This window comes from Pleuronectes platessa, chromosome 24 (assembly GCF_947347685.1).
Source record: "Pleuronectes platessa chromosome 24, fPlePla1.1, whole genome shotgun sequence".
Classification (NCBI taxonomy): domain Eukaryota; kingdom Metazoa; phylum Chordata; class Actinopteri; order Pleuronectiformes; family Pleuronectidae; genus Pleuronectes; species Pleuronectes platessa.
The window spans coordinates 2,423,640-2,434,901 of NC_070649.1; the positions used below are offsets into that span (position 1 = coordinate 2,423,640).

The following is an 11,262-nucleotide window of genomic DNA, read 5'->3' on the forward strand; positions in this document are numbered from 1 at the left end:
GCTGGAGAGAGAGAGAGAGGAAGGGAGGAAGGGAGGGAGAGAGAGCGAGGAAGGGTGGGAGAGAGAGAGAGAGGGAGGGAGAGTCAGGCATCATGGCAGCGCTCACTGCATCATCACGACACATGGGGATGTTTGGCTGCCGCTGCTGGTGAACACCGTGTGATGCAGAGGAGCGACTCGAGGACTTCCTGGAAACCAGAGGCGAGCCGAGGAAACAGGTCAGTGACGGTCAAAGGTAGAGAGAGGGAGAGGGAGAGGGGGGAGAGGGAGAGGAGGGGGGTTCATCCCAGCACAGGGGGGTGAAGGGGATTTACATGAGTCAATGAGAAATCCCCCTGTTAGTGTGTGGGACGTGGACATGCATGGGGAGTGGGAGGCTGCGTGTGCATTCAGACACGTGAGTGGTTTTGTGCATGTGTGTAGTGTCTTCCTGTTTCTACTGATTCTCCCTGCGAAGCAATGAGCAGGACAGAACAACCTCAGAGGAAATAATAAAGAAAAACAGAAATAAGAGGGTGAGACATTCAAATGAAGGTGTTTGGTAATGAGGAGCAGCACAGGAGGGAAGTGTGTGTGGCAGTGTGGGGAGTAAGAGAGGGAGCAGGGAGACAAAGCCAGTCAGAGAGGAGAAGCTTGGCCCAGCATCCAGCTCTGCTGCATATGATGTAATCCTCCACCAGTCCAAGCAGTCAGCTCAACACTTTCAACAAATCTGAAATTGAAGGATCCACAAACTGCGGAGGGCTGGGTAACACCACACTTCCCAGTATGTGAGAGGATTTACAGAAACCAATGGGAAAGGAGAATAAAAGACATCAACACGACTCGATTTGTTTATCTACATTTGAACAACACTTAATTCTCGGGTGTGAAGTTCTGCAGGAAACATCCTGAAGTTTAGATTCTTTCCTTCTGAGCTCGTTTGAGTTTGAGCCTTAAAACCACAAGATCCTCTGGTTTAACGTTCCTGCAGCCACTCACTGGGAGTCCACTACAGAGGGTTAGATTAAGTCCTGCATAATCGAGTGGTCGTGTGGTGAAGCCGAGCGATGGATGGAATTGGCTCAACGTTAATCTCGACCCCTGAGGGGGAAGATTCCCACTTCCTGTCTCGTCAGGCCTGAGTGTGACTGTGCTGGTTTAACCTGGTTTGAGATCTGTTACAAATACACAGTAAATTATGATATTCAAGCTTGTTTTAACCAGATTTCAGTTCTAATGTTTTGATTTGTCAAATTGGATTTCTGTGCTACATAGTTCAATATGAGATTGTGCTTTTCTAACTCATTTAAAATAGTTTGATGACCTTGATTCCTTCTGCAGTAAAATGGGGTTTTGATGAATCTAAAAATTACAAACTCTTTAATCCACTTTGCAATATGTGTAATTCATAAAGTGGATTCTCTTCCCACAGTTTTTAAAGTTTGCCAACTTAGTCTCAAAAGCCTGAAAAGAAGCCAGAGGTATCTTGCATCACCTGGATTGCACGAGTCTGTGGTGATCCATGAACCTGTGGTCTGTGCAGGTGTGACGAGTGGGAGGAGCCACAGGATGAGTGGGATTCTGAAGAGGAAGCTGGAGGAGGGTCCCGCCCCCTTCCTCTCGCTGCAGGGCTCCGAGGACGACGAGGTGTCCTGCAGCGACAGCGGCAACAGCAGCGACAGCCTCAACCATCCGGTTCCCTCTGGGCTGCTGGACTGTAAGACTACATCACCACAACTCTACACGTGTCACCACAAGTCACCACAAGTCACCACATCACCACATCAACACAAGTCACCAGAAGTCACCACAAGTCACCATATCACCACAAGACACCACAACACCACATCACCACAAGTCACCATGTCACCACAAGTCACCACAAGTCACCACACGTCACTACAAGTCAACAACACGTCATCACAAGTCACCACAAGTCACCACACGTCACCACAAGTCACCAGGCGTCACAACAAGTCAACAACACGTCATCACAAGTCACCACAAGTCACCACAAGTCACCACAAGTCACCAGGCGTCACCAGGCGTCACCAGCGTCACCAGGCGTCACCACAAGTCACCACATCACCACATGTCACAACAAGTCAACAACACGTCATCACAAGTCACCACAAGTCACGACACATCACCACAAGTCACCATAAGTCACCACAAGTCACCACAAGTCACAACAAGTCAACAACACGTCATCACAAGTCACCACACATCACCACAAGTCACCACACGTCACCACACGTCACCACAAGTCACCACAAGTCAACAACACGTCATCACAAGTCACCACACATCACCACACATCACCACAAGTCACCACAAGTCACCAGGCGTCACCAGGCGTCACCAGCGTCACTAGGCGTCACCACAAGTCACCACATCACCACATGTCACAACAAGTCAACAACACGTCATCACAAGTCACCACAAGTCACGACACATCACCACAAGTCACCATAAGTCACCACAAGTCACCACAAGTCACAACAAGTCAACAACACGTCATCACAAGTCACCACAAGTCACGACACATCACCACAAGTCACCATAAGTCACCACAAGTCACCACAAGTCACAACAAGTCAACAACACGTCATCACAAGTCACCACACATCACCACAAGTCACCACACGTCACCACACGTCACCACAAGTCACCACAAGTCAACAACACGTCATCACAAGTCACCACACATCACCACACATCACCACAAGTCACCACACGTCACCACAAGTCACAACAAGTCAACAACACGTCATCACAAGTCACCACACATCACCCCACGTCACCACACGTCATCACAAGTCACCACACGTCACCACAAGTCACCACATCACCACACGTCACCAGAAGTCACCACATCACAACAAGTCACCACACCTCACCACAAGTCACCACAAGTCACCACATCACAACAAGTCACCAGAAGTCACCACATCACAACAAGTCACCACACCTCACCACACGTCACCACACGTCACCACACGTCACCACACCTCACCACACCTCACCACACCTCACCACACCTCACCACACCTCACCACAAGTCACCACACCTCACCACACCTCACCACACCTCACCACACCTCACCACATCACCACGCGTCACCACGCGTCACCACACGTCACCACAAGTCCACCAAACGTCACCACACGTCACCACAAGTCACCACATCACCACAAGTCACCAGGCGTCACCACAAGTCACCACAAGTCACAACAAGTCAACAACACGTCATCACAAGTCACCACACGTCACCACACGTCACCACACGTCACCACAAGTCACCACACGTCACCGTAAACGTATCAGTGAACAAGACAACTCACTCTTTAGTGTCCATTTCAGTCATTGTGTGTAATTTTTTCATAATCAATTTATATGGCAGCAAACGTTTTGCATTCAAGATTTAAATGGTGAAGATTTAACTGATAGAAATCTTTCCATTACATATTAAGTGGTTCTATATGCCTGAGTACAGTTAGTGTCAACCCTCAATACCTATTATATACACACACATGTGTGGAGACCCCCAAGGATCTATTGTGGGACCACTCTTCTTTTCTTTATACAATGCAGAATATTTCCCTAGAACCTGATCCCACTGCAGATGTAACATTGTTGTCGTCTCTTGACTGGTCCCATCATGTGCACGATTAAATGGGGTGACTGTTTTTTTTTTATTCTGGCAAAACAGAACAATAGCATCTTAGTTCATTAGGTTTATGATGTATAATTATGAAACAGGTTTAGCTCGACCCGGACCTTTAATAAAAGCTGATCGACAATGAAAGTCCAGACCCGACTCTGTGTTTGTATTCCAGCTTCTCTGCAGCAGCACCCGAAGCGACTCCGGGGCCGCAACGTGCACTTTGAGAGCGTGACCGTCTACTACTTCAACCGGCGGCAGGGCTTCACCAGCGTGCCCACGCAGGGCGGCAGCACCCTGGGGATGTCTCCACGCCACAGCGGGGTGAAGCGCTTCACCCTCAGGGAGTTCGCCCTGGAGCAGAAGAGGAGCCACCGCATCATGCTGAGGGATCATCTCAAGGAGGAGAAGCTCAACGCCATCAAACTCAAAGTCTGTGGGACAACTGGCTCTTACAAAGTTCTATCACCTAATTTCTTAACCATGATTTGTTCCTTCATCAAAGCCTATTTGCTTAAAGCTGAAATAGGACAGTTATAGGATAAAGGAATATAATATAGTGTTTAGTTTTCTCTGCATGTGATAATCCTGAACGATCATATGTTTGTCCATTTAAAAGACTTTAACGTAAATCTCCTCTTCCTCCAGATGACAAAGAACGGCACGGTGTCATCGGTGGAGGCCGACAGCCTCACGCTCGACGACATCTCTGAGGACGACCTGGACGTGGACAACACCGAGGTGGACGATTATTTCTTCCTCCAGCCTCTGACCACCAGGAGACGCCGCGCCCTCCTCCGGTCCTCGGGGGTGCGACGCATCGACGTGGACGAGAAGCACGAGCTGCGTTCCCTCCGTGTGTCCCGGGAGGAGTGTGGCTGCCGGTGCCGCGGGGCATGTGACCCTGAGACGTGTGCTTGCAGCCTGGCCGGCATTAAGTGCCAGGTAAATGGAACTGTGGTGAGGCCCATCTATAATACTCAAGTGTTGATCACGTCTGTCTGAAGAACTGAAATCAATATTCATTTGTTCTTATTCGGTCAAAAGTCTGGTTAGGAAATGTAGGTATTTTGGTTATTTTAGGGTTCTGACTTAAATCCATACTGGTGCTACTCTTGTGGTCACGACCTCTGACCTTTACATTTTACCATATCCTAACCACAAGCTCCTGAGTTCCATTTGAACGCAGCAATACTAACTCCACATCACTATATGCATACAGCTGCATTATAGTTCATACATCCAGCCTCCTCCATGTCAGCAGATGGGACATGGTGCAAACTGAAAGGTCGAGGTACTGTGGTTAGGGTTAGGGTTAGAGTTAACCCCTAACCCTAACCCTGTAGTGGATTGTGTCACACCACAGAAAGTGATATTTTTGTTTTACCTCTTCTATCAGACAGTTAGGGTTAAGGTTAAGGTTAGTGGACTATTGAATTTATCTTTTATTTTTCACAAACAAATGGGTGAATAATTTTTTGTAAAATACAGTCGACTGCTGTTTGATCCTTGAATCAATTCAAATTCTAGATTTCCGGGGTATTGACCACATGAAGTTCTTCTGCATCAAGACGTATGAAAATATTAGACAAACCAAATCTAGATTGTGCAGTTTTCTGGTCAACCAGTAGCCGCCCTGGTTGTGTTGACCTGTCCCCTCTGTCCCACACATGCAGGTGGACCGGATGTCCTTCCCCTGCGGCTGCAGCAAAGACGGCTGCAGCAACGCCACAGGACGCCTGGAGTTCAACCCGGTCCGGGTGCGCACCCACTTCCTGCACACCATCATGAAGCTGGAGCTGGAGAGGAGCGGCGACGAGCTTCATCATCATCATCATCATCCTCATCATCCTCATCATCAGCAGCAGCAGCCGCCGGAGCAGCAGCTGGTAACCAACGGCAACGGTTACCATGGAGACTCGTCCTTGGTCCAGCAGCAGCAGCAGCCGAACCTGCAGTTCCCACTGATGAGCGCCACGCCGCACATTCCCATCATGCACCTCCAGAACACAGGCGACGCAGATTTACATCTAGATGAGGAGGAGGAAGAAGAGGAGGAGGAGGAGGAGGAAGAGGATGAAGATGATGAGGCGTATGAGGAAGACGAGGACGGCAGCAGTATGTGCAGCGGGCTGTCAGACTGCAGCACGCACAGCTTGGAGACAATCGAGCCCGAGGATGGAGAAGAGGACGAGGAGGATGAGGAAGACGAGGAGGACGAGGAGGACGAGGAAGACGAGGAGGACGAGGAAGAGGAAGACTGGGAGTGCTCACTACCTCCGCCCTACTCTGTCCCACTTCCTTCTGTGCTGAGTTACTCCAACAACACACTCGTGAGCCTCAGTAACCCCTTCCACAGCACCCCCCCCATGCAGCACTATCAGATGGACGGTTCTGTGAAGGACACTCCACCCATCCTCCCCAGCCCCCCCACCCTCCCCACAGTGGAAACAGCACTCAAGGCCGAAATAAACACTGAGCCCCACTGCCGAACGTTCCCAGGCCCCACTGAGTCCCTGACGCTCCAGACCCGTTCACATGTACACCCCCGTGAGACGAGCGCCGCAGCCAATGAGCGGCCGCGCTCCACAGACCTCCAGAACGGTCCAGACGACCATGACTCACACACTGAGGCTGTGGAGCAGACAGGGGAGGAAATAAGAGAGCCATTACAGGAGCGGCTGAAAGAGCAGGGAGCCGAGCCCGGTGAACAGAGCGCCTGATGATTCAGAGCCTTCAGAAAGGCTGCGCTCCTTATTTGGAATCTTTATTCAAGAGTTGTGACCTTCCAGCTTCGGAGGGTCATTCTGGATAAGTGCTCTTCCAAAGACAGAGGGTGATCTCACTCGAGCTCAGTTAGTCTGGAAACCTTTTCAAGATCAACTGTCCAATAGAACAGTGTTTCTGTATCTTACCTGTAACTTCATGAAGTGTCACTTCTGCCTTGTTCTGAAGTCTTTGATTATTACAGCATGTTTTCTGGATGTGGGGCGTCAGTGACTGATCAATGAGATTGTGAGGTGCCCGTATTGTTTCACTATTCCCCATCGTGCTGGTGTGTCCCCCCCTCCCCCCCCTCCCGCTGCTAGCCGTTCTCGAATGCCTGTCTGTATCGCATGTGCTCTGTTTGGACTCTCACACAAACTGTACAATGATAAACGATGTCACTGGCAAAACAACAGCATTCGTATTAATGGTTGACAACCCAGTGGACACGAGTTGTGTTTTTGTTCCTGTTCTGTGATCAGTTTGTATCCACGCTCGCAGTGTAGCGGACTATCGCATGGATGCTTTAGATTTGGTTTAGAAATGTATGTTCCCCGCAGGAGGTATTTCATTAACGTATCAATAAATATTTTTATATTAACGAGGCTTGACATGGAGTGATGATTCTTACACATGTCCACCGTGTTTCTAGATCTGCTGCCGACTGTTTCCATCAGTGTTTTGTTTACGCAGCTTCTCTCGCCTGCAGCCTCTGGAGGTATGACTAATTGCAAACTTGACTTTTCCATCTACAGAAATCATCACGCTATGATTTCACTCAGTCCAATATTTCCAATTAAATATCTGCAACATTCCCACCTGCCTCAGAATCGCTTTACATTCCAAAGTAAGACAATAAACAGCGACAAATCCCGACTTCAAAGATAACTTCTGTTTCACGTTAGGTGTCATTTCTTTTTGAAACCACAACATCTCCTGCATGAATCTGTTTTTAATAACTCCACCACTGACACTTTGCTGATATGATTGTAATCATTCTGTTCCTCCTCTAAATAACACCAATCATCACCTGGTTGGTGTCAATCGAGCTTAGACACGTGTGTGTTCCTTTTATTAAAATAATAATAAGATAAATATTTGTCTGTGCATGTTATTGATTATTTTACAGTCCTGTGAGCAATGTGATAACACTGCACTATTTAATTCTGTTATTTAAATCTTAGTTTAACAAATAAAGGTGTAAAATCCACTTAATAATCCACTTAAGGAAAAGTGATAAACTCCAATGTGCTGTATTTTCTCTTCCCACCATCAGATGGCGTCTGCTGCTCAACATCTGACTTCCTCTTCCCTCTGACGTGTCTGAGCACGAGGGGGTTAAATCCCCAAAATGTCTTGTCTGACGTCATTAAATTAGTTGATTACATGATTTCTGCCTCACGTCAATCTGTGACACTGCTTTTGTTCAGTCGTCAAACGAACGCAGTCTTTTTCTGTCGCTGAGACCGAGGATGGTGTGATGATCCTCTGACGTCCACACACACACCTGTACTGTTCTATCTCAATCTGACCCCCCCCACCCCCCCACCCCCCGAGCCCTCACTCGCCTCACATCCTCTAGAGAGCGCTGCAGAGTTAATAACACTGTGACCAGACCGGCTCCCCTGACGTATAGAGACGTGTTTTCATGGCTCATTTCAGAACCACACAACAAACACAGCAGGTGTCGCTCACAGTGGAGACTGAATGTAGCTGCAGCTGAAACGAGCAGTTACACTCTGCACGTGGAGTTTAATCAGGAACACAAGGTCAACGTCTGACCTGCGCCTTTTCTTATGTAACCCAACCATTAAGGTCTGTGACGGAGGGGAGCAGCAGGAGGGGAATGCCCGCCCCAGCAAGGTATTGTGGGTAAAGTGAGCCGAGAGACGCCGCTGATCAATCACAGGCACAGAGAGAGCTGTGATGTGAGGTTGCCAGGCAACAGGCTGGGAGAAGCAGGCACAGGAGCAGCAAAGTGCTCAGAGGGAGGAGGGGCGGCGGGGGGGGGGGGGGGGGGGGGGGGGGTAGTCTCGGCTTCTTCACCTCCGACTCCCTCCCTCCCTCCCTCCCAGCACCACCTCCTCCTGTGTGCTCGATGTGGACGAGGCTGAAGACAGGGGACGCGTTTAAGCAAACACTGGATATGTTCCAATGTGAATGTTAGAGTCTGTTTAAAAGTCCATTTTACACGTTTGAACATAATTACATCCTCCTGAGGTTGATAAACTCATTCTCTCCTGGATAACCCCCCCCCCCCCCTGTCTTTCAAGATGACAGCTAAAGTATAGGTCTAATGGAACATGGATCAAACTGCTCAATTTCCCAGTAAGATTGGTCATAATTAGTAATTTGATGCAATTAAAACGGGATGAAATGCAAACGTGGAGCAGGTCAAAGGTGGGCTGAAGCCACGCCCAGCCCCAGTCAAGCCCCCTCAGTCCCCGCGATTATAGTTGGCTATATTTTTTATTCAATAATAAATATATAAATAAAGACTTCTTAAGTGAATAACCACACAGCGACTTGTTGCATATATAATAAATTCACTTCTTTTCATTTTGCTTTTTCATGTTTGTGTTGTAGCTGCACGGGAGCTGTCCGGTGCTGAAATAGGTCTTTGTCATTTCCTCCTGGCCACTAATAGTTTGTTGATTAAACTTTGGACAAACTGAATTGGAAAACAATATCTTTATCACTTCTGAACATAACTTGTAAAGGTGCATCAGCTGAGACGGACTTAAGACTCACATCGACGGGACCTCGCCCCGGTGGCTCCACCCCTCCTGCACAGACTCTGGCTCCAAATGAGGTCACTGACACAACATGGCTATCGTGGCTGCTCTTCTGGATAGTGGGAGGAAGTGAATCTTCATTTACAGTCTACAATTAAAAACATTCAGTCTGCGGAGCCTCTTACCTCCTCACAGCACGTCTCCTGCAGCACGAGCTCTCTCCTTCAGAATGAAAGCATCCTGCATGCAAAGTACACTTCCCAAAATTACTTTTATTTTGGAAATCTAGATTTGTTTTTTTTTGCCACATCTTTGGTTAAAACAAAATAAAAGAAATATATATATATATCACTTGTCACATTTAGCAAATTACATAGTTAAGTGTAACATGTACTTGAACCACATGATTCGGTTCAATTGACCAAAGTTCCAATAAACAAGCATTTACAAAAAATATGTCCTTTATTCTTTTGGCTTTGAAATGATATGACCACATGAGCAGACAGGAGTCACTTGCATGCAGTTCACTGAAAACACTACAAGCGCGTTGAGAGATGGCTTCTGATGGCTTCATGGTTTGTATCTACAGAGATGGGACCAAACATGTGTGTTACAGTGCAGGGGCAAAACAAAAGACACCTGGAGGACATAACCTAAATCAGATGGACTCATACCTACAGTAAAAACAATCTCTAGAATATGATATTGGCCCAAACAGAAGGAAACCTCAAACTCAAGGACATCATCAAAAGGTGAGGACTGGGAACGATGGGGAAAAGCCAACATGACCAGGGAGCGCCTGGACAAGGTGGGACCTCCCCTAGAGAGAGTTAACAAGAGCTGACCTATGGGACTAGAGCCTTTCTGGATCTCCTTCTAGCTAAGGGCCGTCAACAACCCCCTTCACACCCTTGTGAACCTGCACAGCTGGGGCAGAAGAGGCAGCCCGATGTGCAAGATCTGTGGGCCAATGGGAACCATGATGGCTCCGATCCAGGGCAGATACGTGTGGAGCCACGACAGAGTACAGACTGTGCTCGCTGACATTCTAGAGCAGGAGAGAACCGGGAAACATCAACTCCAGAGAGAAAGATGGCTCCAGATTCCAGATGTCGTCCAGATTAAGTCCTGTTTTCCACTGGAGGAGAGAAGATCATCCAAGTGGAGCTGACTGGGCCGCGGGGTGCGAGGAGGCATCTGAGAGAGAATCTGAACGCTACAAAGACCTGGTGCAGGGACAGAGCCTGGGGGGGGGGACTGAGGCCGGCAGCAGGGCTCTACCCGGTTGATCAACAGTCTGATGACGTCACTTCCTGTCCAAGGCTGCCGTCATCACGTAATGACTGAAGTTTGAAGTTTCACAACTGCAGCAGAACATAAACAACACTTGCATACAAACAGATACACATTCAGACTTTCTCTCCCACACACACACACACACACGTACATGTGGTGTTACATAGCAGTGGGGGATAGAAAGAGCTCCTACATATACTCTGAGCCCAGATATTATTTACAGTACAAAAACGACATGAACTTCAAACAAACAAGTTGTGACATTATAACCTTCATTCGAGAAGTTAGAGAGATTGACGTTTGTTCCTTTTTTAAGTATATTTTATTACTTGAGATCATTTCTTTACAAGAGCTCTGGAGGAGGTGGGATGGAGGAGAAGGTGGGGGTGGGGGTGGGGGGGATAAGGAGTCGGTTAGAAGAGACACTGCAATACGACAGCGGATGAAAAGACCACACGTGCGCGTCACCTCTAGGAAATCACTCTTTTAGGGAAACGTACAGATTTCTCGTCGAGAGTTGAATGAGGAGATTGATGCTGTTCTCATGTTTGTATCTTAGCTGAAGCTGAAGAGGAAAACAACCGGTTCACCGCAAAGCGGAAAAATGATTTTAATGTCCAGAAATGATCATGTCGCTTCTGCTTAGTTCAGGAAAGAACTCAAATGTCAAGGTTTACCGGGGGTTGAGGTATCAGCCGAAGATCCTCTTTCTCCTGTACTTTCATATTACCAATTTTCCTCAACCATATATTTATGTAAAAGCACAAAAGCCAACTGTGATTGTTGCTGCCGTCACATGTGAGTCCAGTGTTCAAGCT

At 47.9% G+C, this 11,262-nt stretch overlaps 1 protein-coding gene across 1 annotated transcript; it reads left to right on the plus strand.

Annotated features, from left to right (window-relative positions):
• Nucleotides 1–193: 193 nt before the first annotated feature.
• LOC128431327 (cysteine/serine-rich nuclear protein 3) lies at nucleotides 194–6,370 on the plus strand. The gene is made up of 5 exons (XM_053417608.1): nucleotides 194–218; nucleotides 1,526–1,699; nucleotides 3,823–4,079; nucleotides 4,296–4,607; nucleotides 5,324–6,370. Exons 2-5 carry the CDS (start codon nucleotides 1,552–1,554, stop codon nucleotides 6,368–6,370), a joined length of 1,764 nt encoding a protein of 587 aa, XP_053273583.1. The 5' UTR covers nucleotides 194–218; nucleotides 1,526–1,551.
• The last annotated feature ends 4,892 nt before the right edge of the window (nucleotides 6,371–11,262 follow it).

Coding starts and splice junctions, on each gene's coding strand:
- LOC128431327 (XM_053417608.1), top strand. CDS start 1,552: ATGAGTGGGATTCTGAAGAGGAAGCTGGAGGAGGGTCCCGCCCCCTTC. Junction 4,080..4,295: donor TCAACGCCATCAAACTCAAA/GTCTGTGGGACA, acceptor CTCTTCCTCCAG/ATGACAAAGAACGGCACGGT. Junction 4,608..5,323: donor GCCAGGTAAATGGAACTGTG/GTGAGGCCCATC, acceptor CCACACATGCAG/GTGGACCGGATGTCCTTCCC.